This window comes from Lepisosteus oculatus, chromosome 10 (genome assembly GCF_040954835.1).
Source record: "Lepisosteus oculatus isolate fLepOcu1 chromosome 10, fLepOcu1.hap2, whole genome shotgun sequence".
Lineage (NCBI taxonomy): Eukaryota > Metazoa > Chordata > Actinopteri > Semionotiformes > Lepisosteidae > Lepisosteus > Lepisosteus oculatus.
In genome coordinates, this window is record NC_090705.1 from 27,658,421 (window position 1) to 27,682,603 (window position 24,183).

At 39.9% G+C, this 24,183-nt stretch overlaps 1 protein-coding gene across 3 annotated transcripts; it reads left to right on the forward strand.

The window, feature by feature from the left end:
* Positions 1-1,420: 1,420 nt before the first annotated feature.
* LOC102686222 (lysine-specific histone demethylase 2) lies at positions 1,421-24,168 on the forward strand. Of its 3 annotated transcripts, XM_006635799.3 has the most exons (21): positions 1,421-1,600; positions 2,451-2,560; positions 3,254-3,375; positions 4,594-4,683; positions 4,872-4,983; positions 5,243-5,356; positions 5,744-5,782; positions 7,157-7,349; positions 8,536-8,720; positions 8,806-8,976; positions 9,479-9,553; positions 9,862-9,996; positions 10,505-10,676; positions 11,264-11,391; positions 12,471-12,602; positions 13,496-13,570; positions 15,091-15,207; positions 15,688-15,813; positions 16,863-16,985; positions 19,381-19,533; positions 23,209-24,168. In XM_006635799.3, exons 1-21 carry the CDS (start codon positions 1,585-1,587, stop codon positions 23,290-23,292), a joined length of 2,472 nt encoding a protein of 823 aa, XP_006635862.2. In that variant the 5' UTR covers positions 1,421-1,584; the 3' UTR covers positions 23,293-24,168. The 3 variants fall into 3 exon arrangements, 2 of the variants coding, with proteins under 2 accessions (XP_006635862.2, XP_069051149.1); XM_069195048.1 differs by lacking the exons at positions 19,381-19,533; positions 23,209-24,168 and adding an exon at positions 18,380-19,367; XR_001479569.2 differs by lacking the exons at positions 15,688-15,813; positions 16,863-16,985; positions 19,381-19,533; positions 23,209-24,168 and adding an exon at positions 14,183-14,410 and having other exon boundaries at positions 15,091-15,174.
* The last annotated feature ends 15 nt before the right edge of the window (positions 24,169-24,183 follow it).

Consider the following 24,183-nt stretch of genomic DNA (forward strand, 5'->3'; position numbering starts at 1 on the left):
ATATGATATGTATTACTGTCTGATTTTGTTACCTCATCAAATTTTACATTTTGCTCCAAAGTGTTGTTTCAAAGTATTCAAACAAAACATTTTGGAAGAGGGTAGTTCAACAATGTAACCTCTTGATTGTGTTGTTACTGAATGCAACAGTGTTTCAGTAATGCAACATGTTAATGTGAAGAGCAGTGTTAAGAGCCCACACTGTAACCTGTTTAGACCCAGAAGCTGGGCCAGGCTTGGAAAATATGCCTGCTGCTGTAAGCAGTGTTGGTGGATGAGCAGGTACCCTCCAGACCACAATTTCTCTCCATATCTATGCTCCAGTATGGTAACGCTGACACAGACATTGTGCTGTCCAGGCTGCTGCATTTACTTATAAAGATCTCATGGCACTGTTTGTGAGAGTGGAAGTGTTAACTAATGTCCATTCTATTTTTTGGGGATTACACTAAGGGGTTTACCTACATCTTCCCCACAATTCAACTGGTGAAGCAATTTCTCAATTTTTTGTTGTGTAGTGGGGCTGTTGGTGCACAATGGGAGCTGCTCGTCACTGAGGTAGATGTGGCTCTTTAATGGTAAACAAAGCAGGCCATACAAAGTAGGTAGCACTTTGGAGTCAGTATCAGAATGCAATTATAGAAAATACATTTTTGCACACTATCATTGTCGATATCCAACCTTTTTCAGAATGCTCTCCTTCCTGTTAAGGGCCGTAGGAAGTAATAATTTATCCCGGAAGCAGAGGACACAAAGTGAAACTACTCTCTGTACATTACACCAGTCCAGTGCAACACACACAAGCATATAGGGACCATTAAAAAAATTCAAATGAACAGATCCAGCAAGTGCTTGGAAATTCAGCAGAGACCTTAGAGCTGTGAGGCATTATCGTCACAAAATAAACATTAAAGTAAATAGTTCAGTGTGAAATTGCATGCCTTGTTTATTTATCCTTGTTTACCGATATCTCCTTTTTAAATGTACTCAAGGTTTCTCTGCATTTTAATAAAGAGAAAAAATAAATATTACAGTACATGAATCTAAGATAAATTAGGTCACTGAATGGCGTCATTTGAAAAAAGGTTATCGTGACATACTGTACACACAGTACAACTTGATACAAACTAGTTTTGTAGAAATTTGCAGTTTGTAAAAAATCGTGCTGCGAAATGAAACTGAATCAACTTCATTAACAATAATGTTTAAAATGAACGTGCGAAACATATTTTACATTCGCGGATTCGCAGATACCAGAAACTCTAAATTATGAAAAATTCTGTAGACCATTAACAAACGTATTCAACAATATCGTATTCATACCATAATTTTCATTATGAACCATCATATTCTTTTGTTATCTCTTGTTATTGCAGTAACATCTTTTGAAATTACAGCGGAAGTGAGCGTTAAGGTCAAAGGTAACTCTGTCATTGGATATATCGGAAATCCTTAAACCACAGCTGGAAAAGGAATAAAAAGGGAAAGAAATTGTCCGTTAAATAACCTTAATCGCTTATTTCGCAATCTTCTGTTTTAAAATCCCGTTGACTGCGACGTTATTGAGAGAAAGAGGTCACGTTCATGCATTCAGACGCAGGTAAATAAAGAGCCATGTTATCCACTTTGACTGTGAGGTGAAGACGTGTTTGAAGCACCGGTGCAGCACTGTTGATTCAGTTTAAATCCATGTGTTTTACACATTTGGTATTAAGAGGATGGCTAGATTGGGATTTTTTTTATTTATGAGGGACCTGCATATTTTCACCGGAATCCTATGTCAACAGATCCAGGGAAAGTTAATTCAGGGTCGATTTGCTCTGAAGCACTGCTTATTTTATACAACTGACGTTGGTGTTATAAAATTTACCTTTGTTTATAGGATTCTTTGGTAGAACATTAACCAGCCGAATTAGCCGATTTCTGCTTTTTTATTATGGAAAACGTAAGAATTGCTTGCTATATAAGATAGTACTTTGTCTCCATGTTGTTCTTAGTGGCATGGCAGATAGTCTTGGTGCCTCATAGCTCTTGGGTCTTGTGTTCAGTTAAAGACTGGAATCTGTGTGGAATTTGCACGTTTTCCATGTTCACTTGGGTTTTCTACTCAAAGATGCACTGGTTAAGTTTATTGGAGTCTCTTAATTGTCCCTGTGCACATCTGTGATGAATATTGACTCCCAGAGTAGGATGCTGCCATCCATCAAGCTGCTTTGTGCTTCCAGGAAAAGCTCTTGGGTCTCACAGACATTAGCAGAAATAAAATGTTTTCTGAGAATAGATGGATGTTACAAGCATAGCCAGGTTTTATGTCATGAATTACCTGATATCATGTTTGTCTGTATTGATATGTGAACTGGAGTTGTGCCTAATCATTACACTACTTAGGTCACTGGTGTTTGATTAGCGTTCCTAGTGAGGACACTGATAGTGACTGTTGTGCACATCAGATTGTGTGAGTGCCATGTCAGTGGCAGGTGCTCGGGCCCGGGCAAAGAAGAAAGCCCCTGTGGTGGAGCCAGCAGGCGAGAACCAGCCACTCCGCTCTTCCGGGAGACAGGTAAACACCAGAGCCCAGCCTCTGCATGACACACTGATATATCTTGCTTTGAGTCACTGGGCTTGTTGTGACATAATAACAACGGAGACAGGCCCTATTTCATAAAGTGTTACTGATCTTTGATAGTTCAAACAGCCATCAGTACCTTGGCTTGTACCTTCTCTGTGTGCATGAATAAGGTTTTGTGTTTACTAAGCAATTTAGCGGCTAATTTGAAGTAATGGGAAGAACCTCCCCCGACCCAAAGACCTTATTCAGATTGTCACACACTTCTCCCCTTTTTCTTGAGCCCCATCCTTGCAGAAACAGACAGCCTTACTTGTATAGGGTTCACTTTACCATCTGCAGTTATACTTTTTTTACCTTCTTTGCACATCCATCTATGTCCTTCTTCATCACCTGTCATTGTTCCTGGCTGATGTCATTCTTTACAACTACCTTTTCCAATAGGCTTCCATTTTTCAAAACCTAATCACTTGATAGTGCATAAGGGCATTAAGTTAGCTTATGTACAGTTTACATTTTCTGTATTGGCAAGCTGTAACACTGATAAACTTTGGAAAAATAACAAGAAAATAAGCTTATAACCTGTATATATAAGATGCATAAGGAAGTAATCAGGAGTGTAAAAACTAGAATGCTGAACATTGAGAACCCCTAGGGATCAGCTGCTCAGGAAGCTGTTTCTTTCAGGCAAAAAGGAAGGCTACAGAAGCAGAGGAAGATGAAGACCTTTCTGAGAAGAAGTACAGGAAGTGTGAGAAGGCAGGCTGCACAGCCACATACCCTGTGTGCTTTGCTAGTGCCTCTGAAAGGTCTGTGCTTCAGAAAGGAATGATCTAGAATGTACAATAGGCAAGCAATAGATCTGTGATATAGCTAACACATTAAAGAGATTCAATGATGATCTGCGTCAGCTGTTGTTGATTGTAAAGGAACAAGTAAAGGTTAATTCCATTATGAACATTAGAAAGAAGAAACAACATTTTGGCTACATATCCTTCTTCTGGTGTGTCAATTTATTCAGTACATTTAGTGAGCATTGGTGTCTTAAAGAGCAGGGCTGGTCTTCTAAGTAACTAATAAAATTCTTAATTGAATTAATATGTTGCTCAATTGGAACCTTTTTATGGAAAATTAAATGAAATTTCCAACCTTTTTTAAGAACTGGAACAATTAAAGAGTTTCAATAAATCACATTGTCAGTTTAAAGAAGAGTTTAAAGAGAATACTAAGACATAGCTGTTGTGGGGTTTCTGAGAACCAGAACTATGAACCCCCATTTCAGACAGAGATCCTTTTAACAAAAAATCTGATAAGAATAAATCAAGGATAATTAGGATATTGCTAAAGATGTCTGGAATAGCTTGGAAGATAATTGTTCTCAGTTCCAGTAAAGCACAAGGAAAAACAAAATAAAAACACATTGTGATGGTGTTACAGTTTATCCAGTAGCTTAAACAAAAATTCAGTGTAACCCACTGCAGCAAGATTTGTTTCTCTGTTTAGGAAAACAAAAGTTCTGAGTCTTATACACTTTAGTACTAGAGGAGATTTGCCAACACGTGGTGTTGAGTCTATCACAAATATTCCCAAAACTGTTTTGAAAGAAAAAAATATACTTTTGACTCCCTTTAAAAGGAGAACAAGATAATTGTAATTTCTGAATAGTGGATGATCTTTTAGGTATTCAAGCAAACAACAACACAATTTGTGAGTTGCCAACTTTACTTTTCTTATACATTTTATTAATAGAAATTTTATTACAATTTTATTTATAGATATTTTAAAATGTAAAATTTTAGACTTGAAAATAAAAATTCAAATTGAATATGAGAAATTCAGCATGTCACATTTGTGCTCACTCTCAATAAATTTCAGTTTAAAGATTTTCCTATTCATTTGAAATGTTTTGGTACTTGAATCTTCATGTATAGATATATGAAATGCAGGAAGCTAGGAAAAAAAATTGATATAGTAACAAAACCCACACCAGGTGGCAGTGTTTTTAATGTTTGCTTGTAATTGTTTAGGTGTGCCAAAAATGGCTATACATCTCGATGGTACCACCTATCCTGTGGAGAACATTTCTGCAATGAGTGTTTTGATCACTATTACAGAAGGTAAAAATGCCAATTTTTTATAAATTCATAAACAAGCATGAAAATCGTGAATACATATTATGATGTTACAAAAGTCTTGGTGTCTCTTTATTGAAACCCCCAACACTTTGTAACGTGGATTGAAAGTGAAATCTGTGAGCCACCAAAACATTTGAAGGTTTCCTCTGTCTTTCTGATTTTTGCTGCAGTCATAAAGATGGATATGAGAAGTATGCCAGCTGGAAGAGGATCTGGACTGGCAATGGTAAAAGTGAGCCCAGTCTTAAAGCCTTTATGGCTGACCAGCAGCTTCCATACTGGGTGAGAACCAGGCAGCTTTCTTTTTCACCAGTGGGTTAACATGCACAACTGTAGGGCTCAGTGATCAAGTTGTTAGTGAAGGTATGTCAAAAGGGTTCACAAAAAGTTCATGATCACACAAAGGGTGTTTTAAGTGTTCCAGTCCTCTGGATCCGAGTACTGCTGAACAATGGTTAAAATACTAATAAAATGTGTTCTTGTGCTTTTTAAAAACATTAGATGGGAATGACCTGACCATGTCATGGTTTTTCTGACACAGGTGCAGTGTACCAGGCCAGACTGTGGGAAATGGCGACAACTAACAAAGGAGATTCAGTTGACCTCAACGCTGGCCATGACATACCGCTGTGGGATGAAGTTTAATAATGTCAAGGTATAAAACTATAATGAGAATTGCACAAGTTGAGGAAAAATGAAGAATGTTCTTCAGCCTGCTAATGAAAACTGAGTTCTGTTTTGTATTGTCTGTAATTAAATACCCTGCTCTTATACTGCAATATTCTTATTTTTGACGCTGTTTTACACAAAATGGTCCTTAAGAGTTTGTTCAGTAAATTTTCCTACAGTACCTTGCTAAGATAAGTTACATACGTTACATGTTTAAACAGGAAGATTCCAGTTGTTCTTCAGATGTTTTTTTTATTTTCGTAGTCGGTAAGTGGTAGGAGGGTGAATGTCCATGTTTACTTCCCCCTAAACTCAATACATTGTGTAAGCTGCCACTTTAAAATGTAACTTAAGAATTTTATTTTGATTTCAGAATGAAGGTCCGGACCAGTGCACCCAACCTGAAGACATGGTGAGTTATCTGCAAAAAAGACTATTTAAAGGGAACAATATCTGATTTTAACCACAACTGCATGTCTTTTAATACATAATATGTAATATTATGTAACTACTCTGACATCATGGAGAACAAGTCAAGGATATGTCTCCACAGAATTTAGACAGTGAAAATTAAGTTACCTTAAGTAACTTTAAGGAAACCAATTATTTTTTATAAATGTTAATAATTGAAGTGTTAACCTGCTGCTAGTCTCCAAAAATAGCTATTGCAAAAATATTCATTTTATGTGGTTTACAGTCTTTCACCCAAAGAACTTTGCTTCACAAGTTGCTGTATTGATTTGCAGAATTGTTGTGATGTAAATTTGAGTGTAATTATTATCTCCTGCAGAACAGTGGTTAGAATTTCTGCCTCGCAATTCTTTCTGGACTGAAAGTGGTAAAAGTGAGCCCAGTCTTAACCCCTACAGTATATGGGATCAGTCCCTGGGGTGCTGTGTGTGTGGAGTTAGTATGTTTTCCCCATGTTCATGTGGGTTTCGTCCTGTTTCCTCCCACAGCCTAAAAACATACTAAGTGCGTTAATTAGCTTCTGTGAAAATTTGCCCTGGTGTGACTGTGTGTTTGTGTCTACAATGGTACAAATGTGCCCTTACAATGGTCTGATGTCCTGTCTTGGTCCCATTGTTGCTAGGTTAATAATAATATTAATAATTGCTTACACTTATATAGCGCTTTTCTGGACACTCCACTCAAAGCGCTTTACAGGTAATGGGGACTCCCCTACACCACCACCAATGTGCAGCACCCACCTGGATGATGCGACGGCAGCCATAGTGCGCCAGAACGCTCACCACACATCAGCTATCAGTAGGGAGGAGAGCAGAGTAATGAAGCCAATTCATAGAGGGGGATTATTAGGAGGCCATGATTGGTAAGGGCCAATTGGAAATTTGGCCAGGACACCAGGGTTACACCCCTACTCTTTTCGAGAAGCGCCCTGGGATTTTTAATGAGAGTCAGGACCTCGGTTTTACGTCTCATCCGAAGGATGGCGCCTGTTTACAGTATAGTGTCCCCATCACTATACTGGGGCATTAGGACCCACATGGACCACAGGGTGAGCGCCCCCTGCTGGCCCCGCTAACACCTCTTCCAGCAGCAACCTTAGTTTTTCCCAGGAGGTCTCATATCCAGGTACTGACCAGGCTCACACCTGCTTAGCTTCAGTGGGTTGCCAGTTGTGAGTTGCAGAATGATATTGGTTAGGCTCTGACTTCCCCAGGACTCAGTATTGAATAATGTGGGTTAGAAAATAGATGAATAGGTCCTTATATCAGAACTTGTATGACTCCTAGGATGTGACCCCAGGGTCTTGTCTTTTCAGAGGGTAGCTGAAGTGATTGACAGCTGGTGGCACTCTATGCTTATCTTGCCCCCGCTGCTAAAGGACAGCCCTGCAAACCCTTTTCTAATGGCCTACTATCCAGACTGTGTGGGCATGAGCCCCTCCGGCTCCCCCTGCACACACTCCCTCCACGACATGAAGGCCGAACACTGCAGGGTTATCCAGCCACAGAGTAAGTGACATAAACTGAGCCTGTGATTACGTCTGCTCCACTACACCAAGAACCGCATCTCACAGCCCCACAACACAGCCGACTTTTTAACCTCCCTTCCTTATTCCTTACAGTGTACTGTTCTGATTATTTATGGTGACATTGAGAGGATGGTAGGGTTGTAGAAGAGGCCTGTTGTTTTCTAAAGTACATTCCTCGGGAAGGTGTGCTTAATGACCTGCCATCTTCTGTCACCTGACTTATTGGACGATGATAATTGGTCAGGCTTCTAGTATCCCATATCTGCCAAAAAGACAAGATGACAAAAAGTAGATCCACTGGAGCTTGCTCCAGTGGGACAAGGTGGCATGCGAGACTGAATGAAAGTAAAAGCAAAAGTGCGAATAAGGATATCAAGAGTGAAGTGACTTTTTGAAAAGTATGTGTTTGTATTAGAGACAGTGATATTTGTTTTTTATACCAGTTGTTTCAAGGAAGAGGTTTAGTGAGAGCCCAACAGAGGTAGGGTTTTGGTTTTATGTTTTCTTATATGCTTTGCAAGTAAACATACCTTGCAGTGTTTTTAAATTGTAAATGACTGTTGTGTCAGACTGCTTCTTATACACTACTAGAACACAAAGCATAATCAGCCCCTCTTGTGTTTTGCAGTAACATACAGGACCATGACATGGTTGGAGTAACTTAACTGCTTGATGACTTTGTTTACAATTATATAATTTAATACAACTTGTCACGTGGACAGTGCTGAAATTGCAGACAGAACTCATAATTTTCTATTTCATGCAGTCTTGCATAAAAAATATTTTTTTCTTTTCTACTTGTTTTCTTGGAAGATTAGGAAGTCCTTATTGATTGAGTCCTTTTGTACTGAAGTATTAACACCATTCAACTTTTTTCACTAAATGGGTTGTGTACCATTTTCCTAAATTACTTTTTCACAGTAATATGTCTTTTAGTAAACAGTAATTTATCCTAGGAGATGTTAGTTAAGGTTTCTAGCAAATTGCTTTTTTTACGGAAAATGAGTAATTACTTCTTTATAAATGAAAGAGTATTGTGAAAGTGGGAAAAAGACTTCATAAAAATTACAATAAGCTTTTTTTGTTGGACAATAAAATAAAAACACATGAAGTCTAGAGTGATTGTCTATATTCTTCTGCATCCAGTCATGAGGTGCTGTGTTTAGTTCCAGGCTTATGCCCCAACTTCCAGCCTTTTTACCAGCCTAATGAGTGTGGGAAGGCCCTGTGTGTGAGGCCAGACATGATGGAGCTGGATGAGCTGTACGAATTTCCTGAGTACTCGCGCGACCCTACCATGTACCTGGCGTTACGGAACCTTATTCTGGCCTTCTGGTACAGGGACTGTAAGGTATGGTTTCTGTCAGAACATTGGTACTTGTTGACTTCTGTCATGTCAGGACCTTTCTTACAGTTTGTTGTTTTCTGTGGTCCAGGAGGTCCTCACACCTCAGAAGTGTGCTCCTCACATCATTGTGCGGGGGCTGGTGCGAGTACGCTGCGTTCAGGAAATGGAGAGAATCCTCTACTTCATGACCAGGAAGGGCCTCATCAACATGGGTATTCTGTCTGTGAAAGAACCCCTTCTTCCGGAACAGTACTGCAAAGTATGTGAGCACTGTGGAAACTTCTATGCAGACCCTCTAGACATCTGTTATCGACAAAACAAGATACTGTGCTGGATTTGTGTCATGTTATATTACTTCACTACTGTGATTTGCTGCTTACATTTGTAAAGGAAAAAACAACTTCTTTCCTCAAAAGCATTTTTATTAAGTGCTACAAAACCTCTTGTTGTTTGGCAGTTTAACCCATTCTAGGTTGTATGAGCTACAGTTTGCTGAAGATTGAATAGATGATGAGGATAATACATTTTAATATTATATCACACAATTGTTTGTTCACATTTATTGCAAATTATATAGCAATCTTGAAATATCTGGCATCTGGTGATAATTTAAAGAACAGCCTATAGGCTGTAAAACCCCAAAGTTAGTTTTTCTCACAACAGAAATGTTCATAAGTTAGTCAAAGAGTCCTTTGTAGATGTTGTAAAAAGTACTTTACAAAACATACGTTTAAATAATTTTTTCCTGTTTGTTTTTGCAGAAAAAAGTTATTGTCATTGGAGCAGGAGCATCAGGATTGGCTGCTGCCTGCCAGCTTCAAAACTTTGGCATGCAAGTAAGTTCTCCACAGGAACTCCTGCCCAACATTTGGTATGGATTCTTGATAAGGCTATGTGAGCCAATCCATTGTTAACTCTATTCTAGTGGCATCTCAGTAGAGGAATTGTTTGTGCTTGGTTCTAGTGATCCCTGATAAATCAATAGTTCTTATCCTCCACCATTGCCTCAAATGATATTTCTTGGTTGTGTGTCCTGTTGTTGTCTTGACCCAAGAGAAGAATATGCTTAACTGTGGGAATACTGAGTTTACTTAGGAATGTTTGAAGTCTTCCAGCCCTGTGATGATTTTGCACCTGTATACAGGTGGTTGTCCTGGAGGCGAGAGACCGGATTGGAGGGCGTGTCTGGGATGACAAGTCACTGGGCCTCGTGGTGGGAAGAGGAGCCCAGATTGTGAACGGCTGCATTAACAACCCAATTGCACTAATGTGTGAGCAAGTGGGTTTTATATAAAAAATGGATTATATATGCTTATATCACTTAGACATGAGTACTTTCCAATGAAATACAGTAGCTTTCAACATCTTAAGTTTTTAAATAGGTGTCTCATGGACTTTCAGGCCAATGTGTTTTTTTACAGAAGATGATCAGAATATGATCATCTTGAGGAATGAGGGTGTGCCTAGTCCTCACTCCTCAAGGGTCGTCTGTACCAAGCAACTAATAACACAAGAGCATTATTACAAAACATAGCAGCCTCGCTGTTTTTTAATGCAACAACATGGTAAAAGTATTATCTTTTACTGAGTCGTGTGCATTGCATATTTTCAGAATCCTGTCTTTCCATTAACAACCCCAAGATTGTACCATTGCATATTGAATCCTTTAATAACCAATTTTGTTAAGTAGAGTCAATTGACAAAACAGCCATTTTTTAAAATCCTGTTTGAAATCCAAATTGAAAGAATTGAACTGATTCCACTGACCTGTTTCCACTGATGGACAGCTGGGTATTAAGATGCACAAGCTAGGAGAAAGGTGCGACCTGATTCAGGAGGGGGGCCGGGGAACGGACCCTTCCATCGATAAGCGCATGGACTTTCACTTCAACGCCATCCTGGACGTGGTGTCTGAGTGGAGGAAGGACAAGACACAACTCCAGGACGCCCCGCTCGGAGGTAGAGGGTACTCTCCCTTGAGCCTGTGCTCTTCTCCAATTTGCAGTGATTTAGTATGCTACCAGTAAAATTCCAGTGGTGCATGAACAGTCTGTTAGAGCTTTGCTCAGAGGAATTTTCAATATTTCCAGTCTAACAAAAATTTGTGAATGGTAGAATAAAAAACTTTATCTGCTATATGAAACTGCACCTTTATCCTCAGATTTAGGCTCATCTTAACAAACCCAGTAGATTGTTTTACTTTTTTTAAGTATTTCATTTCAACATGATTATAAAAACATCATGCAATCTCTGTTATTGGTGCATGCATCCAGTATAAAATCTGTGCCTAAGGGGTGCAGCATACATATTGGGAAATTGAGGGTTTCTCAATGTGGACATTGTGAGTCCTATTCCAGAATAATAAAGAAAAGAAAATTTCACCACTTCTACTTTTATTCCACATTATCTTCTTTTTTCCTGGGAGAGCTGCAACAAAAAATAAGTCTAGTCTTTTTATGTGGTGAATCATGCTTGCTATTTTGATCTAAATCTTTTTTTTAATTTAATAACCATGAAGTTGTGTGTTTGCTTTTTATTTTCAACAGAAAAGATCCAGGAAGTCTACAAAGCCTTTATTCATGAGTCTGAAATTCAGTTTAGTGAACTGGAGGAGAAAGTGTTGCAGTTTCACCTCAGCAACCTGGAGTTTGCTTGTGGCAGTAACTTACAACAGGTCAGGAAGTCCCTTCAATTAGTAAATAGCGCTGGAACTGCTGGCACACACCTGTTATGTCTATTCCTTGTGTATTTTTCATGGTCAAAAATTGTTCTTTGAAAAATTTGGAATTGGCAATTGTTATATTACTCAGATTGCCCTTGCAATCAATTCCAACTTTTATTCCTTAATAACCTCTGTAACTGAGACAAGGAGACAGTGCAACAGTGCTTCAGTTACCTGGTCATTATTTTATTAACTCCAGAAACACCTATAAAAAAGCAGAATGTCTGTTTGTGTGTCTGTGACAGTAGCTGTAGCTGTGCATGCTGCTGATATTCATTATAGTGAAGGCAAAATACAATGAAAAATAACAAAGAGCCTCTTCCAGAATGAGCCACAGCTTGGCCCCTCCTAGCAGATGAAGCTCTTTCTATCTCTCTCAAACTGGAAAGAGGGAATACACTGATTAATCCATGCAAGCTCTGCATCCAAGTAGCCAAACTATGTTTTTCTTCTGTAATTAGAATTTAAAAATATATTGTTTTCTGTATAAAATAAGAAGAATTATATGCTGTGGTAAAAATATCAGTACTGCCATTACAGTATCCCAATGAAGCCCTTGGAAGTTACTCGTATGCAGGAAACGCTGCAATCCTTGGAACGCTATTCGCCTGCGTTGCCCCTTCCTTATCTGGAACACATCCACAGGGCTAAGCAAGGGATTGCTGTACATATGCTGCTTACACACACCTACCTGCAGAACAGTTTGCTTATTGAACCCCACCATTTGCCATGGTACCTGAAAGGGGAGTTAGCAGCATGTCTCTTACCATTGTCATGGCATGTCTTGGGTACCTTGAAAGTCATAACTGATGGTGCTGGGCAAAGTGCTGACTTATCGGCACCTGACATGGCTCACCCTACCCTGATGTAGAAATACTGTATGGAAATATCTACTCCAGAATTTTAAAAGGAGGTTGACAACTATTTTTCATTAACATGTTTTAAAGCTCTGAGGTACTGCAGGTTTGAAGTTGAGGTGGACATTTTTCACTACACAAAAGACTATGAGGTTGGCTGTTCTGCTGTTGCAGGTGTCTGCACGCTCTTGGGACCATAATGAGTTTTTCGCACAGTTTACCGGAGATCACACACTGCTCACTCGGGGATATTCCTCTGTGATTAACAAGCTGAGTGATGGACTTGACATCCGACTACAAACCCCGGTATGCTGTTTCTCTCTACCTGTGCTTGTGTTCGCTTTTTAGGACCACAAGGATAAAATTCCCAATTGTTTTCCATCTCGCATCCTTTTTACATTAGCACAACAGACAAGTTCAAGTTTATTGTCATTATACGCATATACAGGTATATGGTATAACGCAATGCTATTTAGCTAGCTCTCAGGCGATAAGTAGTATAAAAAACAACAATACAATTGTATAATGAAAGACAGAGACAACAGGCAATGTGCAAAACAACAAAAGGTAACAGGTAATGTGCAAAACAACATTAGAATTGCAAAAACATACATCAACAGAATGAAATAAAGGATAGAAAATTATGGGGTGTGAACTTTTTGACATGTGAGGTAGAGGTAGATTTCAATGTGTGTTTGAGTTTTTGGTAAGAAAGAAGGCACTGTGAGGTTCAGATCATAGGTGAGAGAGGCTGGTTTAATAGTTTAATAGTTTAATAGTTTAATAGTTTAATAGTTTAATAGTTTAATAGTTTAATAGTTTAATAGTTTAATAGTTTAATAGTGCAGGGGTAAAAACTGTCTCTTGAGTCTGGTAGTCCGGGCCCGAATGCTCCGGTACCATTTTTCAGATGGTAAAGGGTCATGCAGTCTGTAGCTGGGGTGTGTGGGGTCTAAGATGAGCTTTGTATTTGTGTATTACTGTATAACTAAAGTTTTGTAATACTACAAATGACATGAAATTTAATAATTTGGTTGTCATGTGATGGTGGAGTCCTGTTTTTCTTCTTGAAGCACATGTTTTTAATTACATGCTTGAGATCAAAGGCAATTCACAGCACACAAGTGGAAATTTGTATGTGAGCGATACACTTGAGTTTGAACACTGAATCCCTTACTGATTGTTTTAATTCTGTGCAGGTTCAAGCTGTCGACTATTCAGGGGACGAAGTTAAGGTCACTTCATCTGATGGGACCCAGTGGATAGCACAAAAGGTGAAAGTTATCTTTGTTCTTACAGCTTATAGTTTTCATAGTTTTTACTTTATCCCATACGGGGATTTTAAATGTTTAATGAAAAGCATTTATCTTTATTCTGATAAAATAAACCAGAACCCAGGAGACTGTGACACATAGCTTACTTTCCACCCAAATGTGCAATTACCAATTGTTAATACTACAAGTCCCAGGTTGTTAGTTGTGTACTGTTGCTTGGGGAATTGGTGATGTCAGTTGGGAAGTCTAGACAAAAAGGTTCAGTCGGTGTCTTCCACAAGTTCCTTCACTGAAAACTCAAGAGTCGCTGTTTTTGTATACACATTTAAAGCAGCAGCTTCAGTTTCCAGAGGCTCACAGTTTCTCTGTCTGTGGAGAAGAGCGTGTCACAGCTGCAGTGGCTGGTGGTCACACCTCTGCTCTGCCTGGATCACTGAAGAGACAGGATATGCAGAGATGCTGATATGCAGTGAGAAGCCACACATGGTGCTCTGGAGTATATAAACCCTATTCAGTCTCTCCATGGCAATCTGGCATTGGCGTTTTCTCCACTTCAGCTACGCAGTCACTTTCCAGCTTCTCAATGCAATGCTTCCTGTTCCTGGTTTCCAGTTCTCTTGGGCTCTGCCTGGGAGCTCTGCTCGTGGCTGTGCTATCCAGAGCTCTTCCAGGCTGCTGAATGTGGACCAAAGGTCAGGACCCCACTTCGGACCGGACTTCAGCAGATAACTCCTTCCTGGTCTCTGGATTGTCTCCCTAGTCTGCCATGACGGTGTGCACTGGCCTGGTCTCAGGAGAAGACCTACCTAAGAGCATGTGCCCTGGTCAGCCTGGCATTAGGTGCGCATTGTGGATGACCGCCCTGGTTAAGAGTATCCTGTCTGACCCAGGGGTCAGACTCCTAAGCCCTGACTGTGCTGTAGAAGAAAGCACAGCTCCAGACCCTGGAGGCTTCCCCAGTCCTGCACCTGCTTTCTCTGCACACCTTCTCTGTGTTCAGTTCCCCAGGCTATTCTGGCAGACTGCTATCCAGTGCTGCCCTCTGTCCTGAAGCCTGGCCACTAGGAATCGGTATAGTTCCTGTGGATCCCCAGCTGCACCCCAACTGGAGCCTGGCTGCAGATTTTCACAGACAGTCTCACCTCAGGCTAGCTTAGTACCAGCTAGAACTCCGTTAACCTACCTCATCTAATTATTGACCCAAGCAGACAAATTTGAATGCTTACAAAGTCTTTTAATTGATGATTCAACAGACACACCTGATGTGAGATACAGCAGCCTAACATGTTTCAAGAATTGCACCATATTTCTAGGAAATCAAATGTTTAGACCATACTGTGGGATATTAAAGAAAAAAAGCCAGAAGACCCTGGGATCTTTTAAGAACTGAGCTTGGTCTGCCTATTTTAGAGTAAAAAGAAGACTACAGACCAAAACTGCAAGTAGTTTGTATCAGACCACTGTTTACTGTCCAGCTGCTAGACTCTTCATTTATAGTTAAATTTCCTCCTTTGGTCTAGGTGTTGGTTTCTGTTCCACTGGCTTTGCTTCAGAAGAATGTTCTGCAGTTTAACCCGCCTCTGCCAGAGAGGAAGCTGAAGGCCATTCACAGTTTAGGAGCAGGGGTCATTGAGAAGGTAAGATGCAGGACAGAATCTTTTCTTTAGAATGCTTCTTTGTCTGACACCCCTTTTCATTCCATAGCCAATCAAGAAATTGTTGTCGCATACACAAATTCTTTTGTAAATTATTCCTTTCTTCATGTCTCTGCATCCTTGTCATTTTAACAATTACCCCATTTTGTCTTACCATCTTTAACGAGGACTATCTTTTGGTTTGACTCCACCTTTCTGTTAGAATCCTGTTTAGAATTTTCTTTGTCCAAGATTGATTTTTTTTTCTGGCTGTGCGCCCAGGCCACTGTCAATTTAATTGCATCAGTCTACAGTTGATGTTGCATTTTTGTTTGCTTTTTACTTTTTCCTGTTCTTTCTTGACATACCACTACGCATTTTGCCATGCATGTTTGGTGTTGTGCTTTGCTTCTGAATGATTCAGAAACCTTTTTATTTCAAAGCATACCTGTTCTTAAGTTCATTTTCTCCTCCATTTTGCAGATTGCCTTGCAGTTCCCTTACAGATTCTGGGACAGTAAAATCCAAGGCGCAGACTTCTTCGGTCACCTTCCGCCCAGCTCGGACAAGCGTGGGCTGTTTGGTGTGTTCTATGATATGGACCCCCAGGTTAGTCCACGGACACTTGTATTGTTAGATAATGGAGATGTAATTGCATTGCAAACCATGTTTAGTTTCAGATCCTACCAATGTCCAATTTTACTGCTATTAGTAAAATACTAATAGAGCTGTCATCCATAATCTTTTAACTGCTGATGCACTTTAGCTGATATACAAATGCCACGAGGTCTTGACATACTGTAATCCTTAATGGCGTAGTGCAGACTATATCTATTGCTACTTATAAATTAAGCATAATGTGAAAGCACACTCTGATGGTTCTCAGTGATCAAGAATAGCATCACTGAGTTGTTCTTAAACAGTGGTGGTGGTAGAGGGGGGTCTCCATTACCTGTAAAGTGCTTTGAGTGGAGTGTCCAGAAAAGCACTATGTAAATGTAAGTAATAATAATAATAATAATAATTATTATTATTATTATTGTTATTATTAAAGGATTTATAAAAAACAATGTAAGCTTTTTTCTTTCAAAATCCCACTAAGTTTTCATAAAAACAGTGCTCCCAACAAGTATGCTGTGGAAAGGGGTGAGGTGTGTCACAGAATCAGAAGAGATTGTTCTGAAAAAGTGATGGACCATTGTGTACCTCTTTCCATTGTTGAGCCGGATATTAAAATTCTGTTAATTGAAACTCTGATTTTACTGAAATGCTTGTCAAAAAAAGTCAGATATTTTTTATTATATTTCTATTCTGTTTCAGTTCAAAATATTATTTCTTGCAATATTATTACTGATTTTTTAAAAATCATTTGGTGTGCAAAGTGAAACTTTTGGCATGTTAAAAGTGTGCTGCGAACCAAAACAGTTTAGGAAACAGACAGAGTTTGCATTAATAAGTGGGTTGTAAATGGAATGTGCTGTTCTGTTTTTCATTATTTGTGTTTTGTAATTTCAAATCAGTTTTTTCTGAGTAAAGTAGACAAAACTTAGTTGTTCTTCCTCTCCCCTTGACTATAGCACTCCTAGACAGGACATCTGAATTATCTGAGAGTGCAGTATGTTTTGGCCACATGGTCTTTGTGTTTTTCAAATTCACAGGGGAAACACAGTGTTCTGATGTCTGTCATCACTGGTGATGCAGTTTCAATTATCAGGGATATGGAAGACAAGCAGGTGTCAGAGTTCTGCATGAGCATCCTCCGGGAGCTGTTTAAAGAGCAGGTAAAGTAAGAATTTATACTGGAATATAAATAAATATTAATAGGATAAATACATTGCTAGTTCAGGTGGGTAGCTGCGTCAGCATGCGTAGGCTGCAAAGCAACAAGTAATAGGTTTATTCCATGCTGAAAAAAAGAAGAAAGAGAACACAACGTTTCGGCTGTGGAGCCTTCTTCAGGTGTGAGAGAGACAGGGCAGTAGGCAAAGGTAAAGTAGCGGGAGAACAAAGGTTGGGAGGGAGGAGGAGTGAGAGGCGGGAGCAAGGGACAGAAACAGAGGCCAATCAAGAGGTGTGAAGTCAGAATGGGTGCAGAGAGGTGTGAAATGAAACTTCCAATGAATTGAGAAAATTTAAAAGAACAGTAATCTGTCATTAAGGGAAGGGAGAATGTGTGATCCTAACTGCAGAATAATTTTAGTTTCGGTGGTCTTTCTGATGTATGAGTTCGGAAAACTGTCTTTGAGAACACAGACGGAGAGAGTAGAGTGGTCGTGGCCGTCAGAGGTGAAATGAGAAACAATGGGCTTGGAGAGATCTTTAATCTTCACAGCCCTGACGTGTTCTCTGAAGCGGTCTCCGAGTCTCCTTCCTGTTTCTCCAATGTAGATGGCTGGGCATTTACTGCAAGAGATACAGTAAATAAGGTTGCTGGAGGTACAAAATGCTGTCTGGGTGATCCGGAATTGTCCTGAGGGGCCTTGAATGAGTGTGGTGATGGCTGTGTACTTGCAGGTGATACAGCGAGCTCTGTTGCAAGGGAAAGTGCCTGGTGTGGATGGTTGTTGAGGGTGAATGGTTGTTGGTGTCTTTGATGTATGAGGGAAGATCTTCAACCAGCGGTCTCATGAGGCTGTCGAGAAAGGCTGAGATGTAAGTAGTTGGACAGTTACAAGCTGATATGATGGGGCGTCCAGGGGTGTCCGGTTTGTGGATTTTGGGGAAGAGGTAAAATTGAGATACCTGTGGATGTTCCATGATGAGCCGGTTCGCCTCCTGGGGGAGCTCGTTACTGCTGATAAGAAGGGAAATGGTGGATACCACTTCCTTTTGGTAGTCAGTGGTAGGGTCCTCCTTTGTCCGCTGCCAGCTGCAAGCCTAACAAACTTCCTATCCCCAGGACCATTAACAAGAACTTTTCCATCCTACAGGATGATCCCTCCATTGGGGCCCTCTTTTCTGATTGCCCTATCATCTCATATCGCCGACCACCTAATCTGCGTAACCTCCTTGTTCACAGCTCCCTTGACCGCACTTTCCCTTGCAACAGAGCTCGCTGTATCACCTGCAAGTACACAGCCACCACCACACTCATTCAAGGCCCCTCAGGAGAATTCCGGATCACCCAGACAGCATCTTGTACCTCCAGCAACCTTATTTACTGTATCTCTTGCAGTAAATGCCCAGCCATCTACATTGGAGAAACAGGAAGGAGACTCGGAGACCGCTTCAGAGAACACGTCAGGGCTGTGAAGATTAAAGATCTCTCCAAGCCCATTGTTTCTCATTTCACCTCTGACGGCCACGACCACTCTAATCTCTCCGTCTGTGTTCTCAAAGACGGTTTTCCGAACTCGTTCATCAGAAAGACCACCGAAACTAAAATTATTCTGCAGTTAGGATCACACATTCTCCCTTCCCTTAACGACAGATTACTGTTCTTTTAAATTTTCTCCATTCATTGGAAGTTTCATTTCACACCTCTCTGCACCCATTCTGACTTCACACCTCTTGATTGGCCTCTCTTCCTGTCCCCTGCTCCCGCCTCTCACTCCTTCTCCCTCCCAACCTTTGTTCTCCCGCTACTTTACCTTTGCCTACTGCCCTGTCTCTCTCACACCTGAAGAAGGCTCCACGGCCGAAACGTTGTGTTCTCTTTCTTCTTTTTTTCAGCATGGAATAAACCTCTTACTTGTTCCTAAATACATTGCTGTCTGCTCAAAGGGTGGCAGACACCCGATATTCACATTTACTGTAGCTCAGAAGATTAATGATGTAGTTACACAACTGTTCACTAATGGCATTTCTCTATAAAACAGGACTGCCGAACCTTGGTGGCCCTAGAAATGGGAACATTTTAGATGTTCTGCTACATATATACAGTATTTTAAGGTGATAATTACAGTAAACCCCTGGAGGTAGGGGGCTGATTAATTGAAAACTTGTAAACTCTTAGTGAAACTGTAACGTAGGGCAGCTATTCCTGTGTTCGAGAAAATGTCTTCAGTAAATGATTTCTGTATGATGAAAAACCGTGAGGCAAAGCTGTAAAGCTACCCTGATATCCCCAAAAATTAGATTTTGAGAAAGTGTTACACATAGATTTGGCATGGAAAAATATTGGATTTGACACTGTAGGAAAAGTATAATCAAGCCCATCTACCTTGTCATTTGTAGGAAGTCCCAGACCCTATGAAATACTTTGTCACGCGCTGGAGCCAGGATATGTGGTCCCAGATGGCCTATAGCTTTGTGAAGACTGGAGGGAGTGGAGAGGCTTATGACATTATAGCAGAGGATATCCAAGGCAAAGTATTTTTTGCTGGGGAGGTAGGTACAGGTATGCTAAATGAATGAATGCAAAAAGGGATAAAACAACACATACATTAATGGACTAATTTGGGACCAGAAAATAGTGACATCCCTTACTCTGTTGGGGATTTCCTGGGCACCTACTAGCTTTGCACAGAATTTAAAAATCATCCGTCTAACTGCTTCTTCCAATTCAGGGCTGCAGAAGAACTGGGCCCTTTCTCAGTACGCAGTGGGCGCAAGGCAGGGTACACAGAGACAAACAGGCACCAGGGCCAGTTTTCCCAGAAGCCAATTAACTGGAAATATTTTTTGGGACTGTGGGAGTAAACCCATGTGAACATGGAGAAAACATTCAAACTCCTTTAAAAAACATTCTTAAATCAGAAACACTACTAAGAGGCTATAAACATAGTCTATAATTTACCAGTAAAACATTGCTGTGCAGACAGTTGTCAGTTTAAAACTTCAGATGTTTTCATTACATCAGTGTGATTAATAGAAATGCATTTAACTAAAAAATTAACCTGTTTTAATTTTTTAATAGAATGGGAGCTCGTTCCCATTATTTGTTTTTTTAAACTCAGACCACACTTGCAATTAGATGTTGAAAATAGTACCTAAATTTTAGTTGTACGAGTTGAACAGCTTATCATCGAAGCATACTAAAGTTAAATTCAAGTTTATTATTCTGTGCAGAAGTTTATTAGCACCACAGAGAAAATAAATTTTTGTGTTTAAACAAGATTCTTTTTATGTTTGTTAACATTGCATTCAAATGTGATAATTACTTTGTAAACAATATTGCCTAATATATACTGATGGAAAAAAGAAAGGCAACTTTTTCTGGAATGAGAATACTAGTTATAGCCTATGTACTTCCACAAAAAGTTGTCAATTTGTTTTAAACCCTCTGACCAGCAGTACAGCTTGTGCAGTGAAACTTTGCAACTTGCCAATCACACGAAAGCTCGTTAGGTGCACTTTTACGTAACGAGGTCCAGGTGGAACAATGCATGATCAGGTCACCTTTAAAAAAGCCTTAATTCAAAGCTTACAGTAGGTCACACCAAGAAAAAGGCCACACTTAGTCAGTTTTCTGGGCATTCCATAATGCCTCAAATGTCACCAGAAACAAGGGAGAGGGCCATTGGCATGCTGCAGGCAGGCATGTCATGTGCCAGCGTTCCCAGACACTGTGGAGTAAGCCGCTCCACTGTGTCCTGACTGCAGAGAAGGTTTCAGCAGACTGGCCGGACAGATGATTGTCCAAGATCAGGTCGCCCTCAAGTGACCACATCAGAGCAGGACCGACACATCAAACTTGTCCATCTGAGAGATCATTTCAGATCTACCACTCATACTGCTGGTGAAACTGCCAGTAGACACAATGCCTGCATCAGTGACAGGACAGGACAGTGAGGCTCCATTCTGCTGGCCTTAGAGCAAGGCGACCTGAAAGAGACCCTCTGCTCACACCTCCTAGACGTCACACCCAACTGGTTTGTGCCAGACAGACTCGTCAGCAGTGGCATCGGGTCCGTTCACGGATGAGTCGCTCTTTAGCCTGTTCCACGCAGATGGGAGTGCCAGAGTGTGGAGGAGGAGGTGTTCTGTTTCTTTTTTCCATCAGTATATATTAGGCAATATATATTTTTACAAATGGGGGGGGGGTTACGAAAATTGTGAAAATCAGGAATTGACTGAGCAGTTTAGTCAAGAAGTGAAATAAATATTTCACCCCCAACTTGTAAGTGATTTCTTCAGAATATATTTGAGCGGTTGGTATGATTAGAGGCATGTGAACTCTTAATACTCTGGCACAGCTTTGTTGAAAAGAGCAGAAATCCAGGCACACTTGGTTAAACAAATGTTTATTAACATGGACAAGACACAAACTAAACTACACACAACAAAACATACAACACACAAGTTACTCTATGTACAGTATGTACAAATAAGGCATTTCAGTGGCCTAACATCTTAATCACCCAGAAATCCCCCAGATGTCTACTATTAAACTCTTAATGCTTACAGGGGCCAAATAAAAGATAAGGTGCCTTCTAACTACAGTGCACCCTGGATGCAACAAAATAAATGGGGGGCTATCTCCCTATTGTAAATATGCACCCTAAGCAGGAAAGCTGTTTCTAACCGAGGTGTCTTTTACCAAGGAAACCCAAATTCCTTAAAAACACAGAATAGCAAGCTCTCTCTTGCAAGGTTCAAATACTTAGCTCCAGACAATACTTATGAAGTCTGTTTCTGCTCAAGGGACCCTCACACATCTCAGACCATCCCCTCTGCTTTGAACCTAGAAGTGTTTACTCTGCCAGGTGTCACAAACTTTATGTAAAATCCAAGACACACTTCCCAGTCACCTTAACCCTTAACAATATGCAATAGTATTGTCTCATGCAAAGTTGCATATTCTTTAACAACAGAATGTCACAATATTCTTTGTGCAAATTAATTAATCTAAAGGAGCACATGTACCGTCTTTTGTACAAATGAAGTAGAACACCATCACTGAGCATTCCTGGGTTTAACATGTTTTTTTCACCATTCCTGTGAAACCACAAATGACATTGTTTTACATACGTATTTTATTCTTCACTTGAAACTGCAGAAACATGTACCGAGCATAGGTTTTTGCCTAATATTTAAATGTTGAATATATTTACAATGACAACAGTAAGATTGTACCTTCTGTTGGTTTACTGTGACTGTTATTGTTGGTCGATCATTGAATCTTTCAGCACAAAAACCTCAAAAGATTTAAGCCTATGCTTACATCAAAGAGATTTGAATTTGGAATTACAAAGCAAAGTGCAGGAAACATGTCATTTGAAAGGAGAATAAACATTATTTCTGTGTCAGTAAGCATAGACATGAATGTAAAGAGATACAGGAATGAAAAACAATTCCAGGATGTCACACATGCTGTAGCCAACTGAGAAATATATTTATGAAGTGTCCTGTTGCTAAGCAATGTGTTAGCAGAACTATCTCGTTTATATCAAGGTTGCATAGGTACAAAGTTTAACATATTCCTGTTGTGTAATACTTAGTCTGGCAGCCCAAATATGAAGGACCTAAATCTAAGAAATGTATGCAATAAAATTCTCAAAATTAAACAAAACATTTCGAGGGTGCAACAATAACCACACAACATTTTGGTCAGTGAACACTACATCAGCAAATGCACCATTTTAGTCTTACTTTTCATGATATTAAATTAACCCACTTCATCTCTCATATGACCTAAGAGGCTGGAGGTAGGGTAACAATCTGATTTGGCAGGTAATATACCTGGCAAAACTCAGAATAAGCAAGTATACTGTACTACATCTGCTTGATCCACACACACAAACTGAACCAGCTGTTGAAGCCTTAGGTGACTAGTAACTACCTACCTACAACCTACCTTTGGAAGTGTCCTGATACATGGAATATAAAAAAATGTAATATTCAGCATGGTCAGAAACAAGTGCAAAACTGTATTTTACTTGACACAAAAGTAAGCAGTTTTGCTAGTGCTTTACAGCTTTTTAAAGTAAAGCACTTTAAAAATTGGAAGTGAAACACAGGACCTACTCTGCTTTCACTAAGATGCTTCATTGTTGCTGTGATTTTGCATGGATGGGAAATGCTAACAGTTCTCATTCTGTTTTTCCCTTCTTCATGTTCCAGGCTACCAACAGACACTTCCCCCAGACAGTAACAGGAGCTTACTTAAGTGGTGTACGAGAAGCAAGTAAAATAGCTGCTTTGTAACTGTCAAGAAACAGGAAACCTGCCTTCAGCGCAACTGACGTTTTGCAGTGATGCCAGTCCAGCACTGCCTAGACTGAATAAGCTACTTGCTGATGAGTTTCACTGACAGGACAGATGGGGACTGGTGCTTTCATGTCAGAGTATTCCTCTTCTGCTACCAGATACTGCTTATTTAATGTTGCAGGGGACAGCAGTCTTGAGGGAAATTTATGGCTAGGATTTTATTTGCCATGGAATACAAGTCATCTTGAAAACATGCATATTTATTTGCTGTTGTTCTTAGCATGGAACAGTTTGATTCCATGTATGTCACATCAGCATGTGAAGGTCAGCATTCCTCAACAAGATCAAAATTGCTTTGTTTGGATTTGTCTTGACATCAACTCACTTTCTGGTTAAGGGCATAAATGTGTCTGCACAGAACCAATAAGGCTCAGATAAACTGCGATGAAAACATGCCAACTTGCAGCCATCCAGGAGTGAAGTAATGCAACCGTTTTAAAATGGTCACGGTAAGCTCAGTGTAGAGTACAGCACTTAAGGTTTTATGATCAAAATTTCAAATAGTTTTTAAATGGGGTAGTATTTAATCCAGCATTACCTTAACTGCATGTCATCTTTATATCGTTGCCCTTCTTTTTCTACTAGTAAGTGGTAACTTGGTTTATTAGTAATTTAATTTCTAAATGTGCCAGTAGTATTCATGATGCCCGTTTGCAACACTATTCCCAGCTTGTAAGGAAAGGAACCTATTGTGGTTGAATCCATAACCCCCAGAAATATGAATGTTCATGTAAAATACCCTCCCTATCCCTATGGCTACAATGTACCTAACAGCTAGACAGAAATTAAAACATTAATTCTGCTTAAAGCCAACTGGGGTAGTGTATG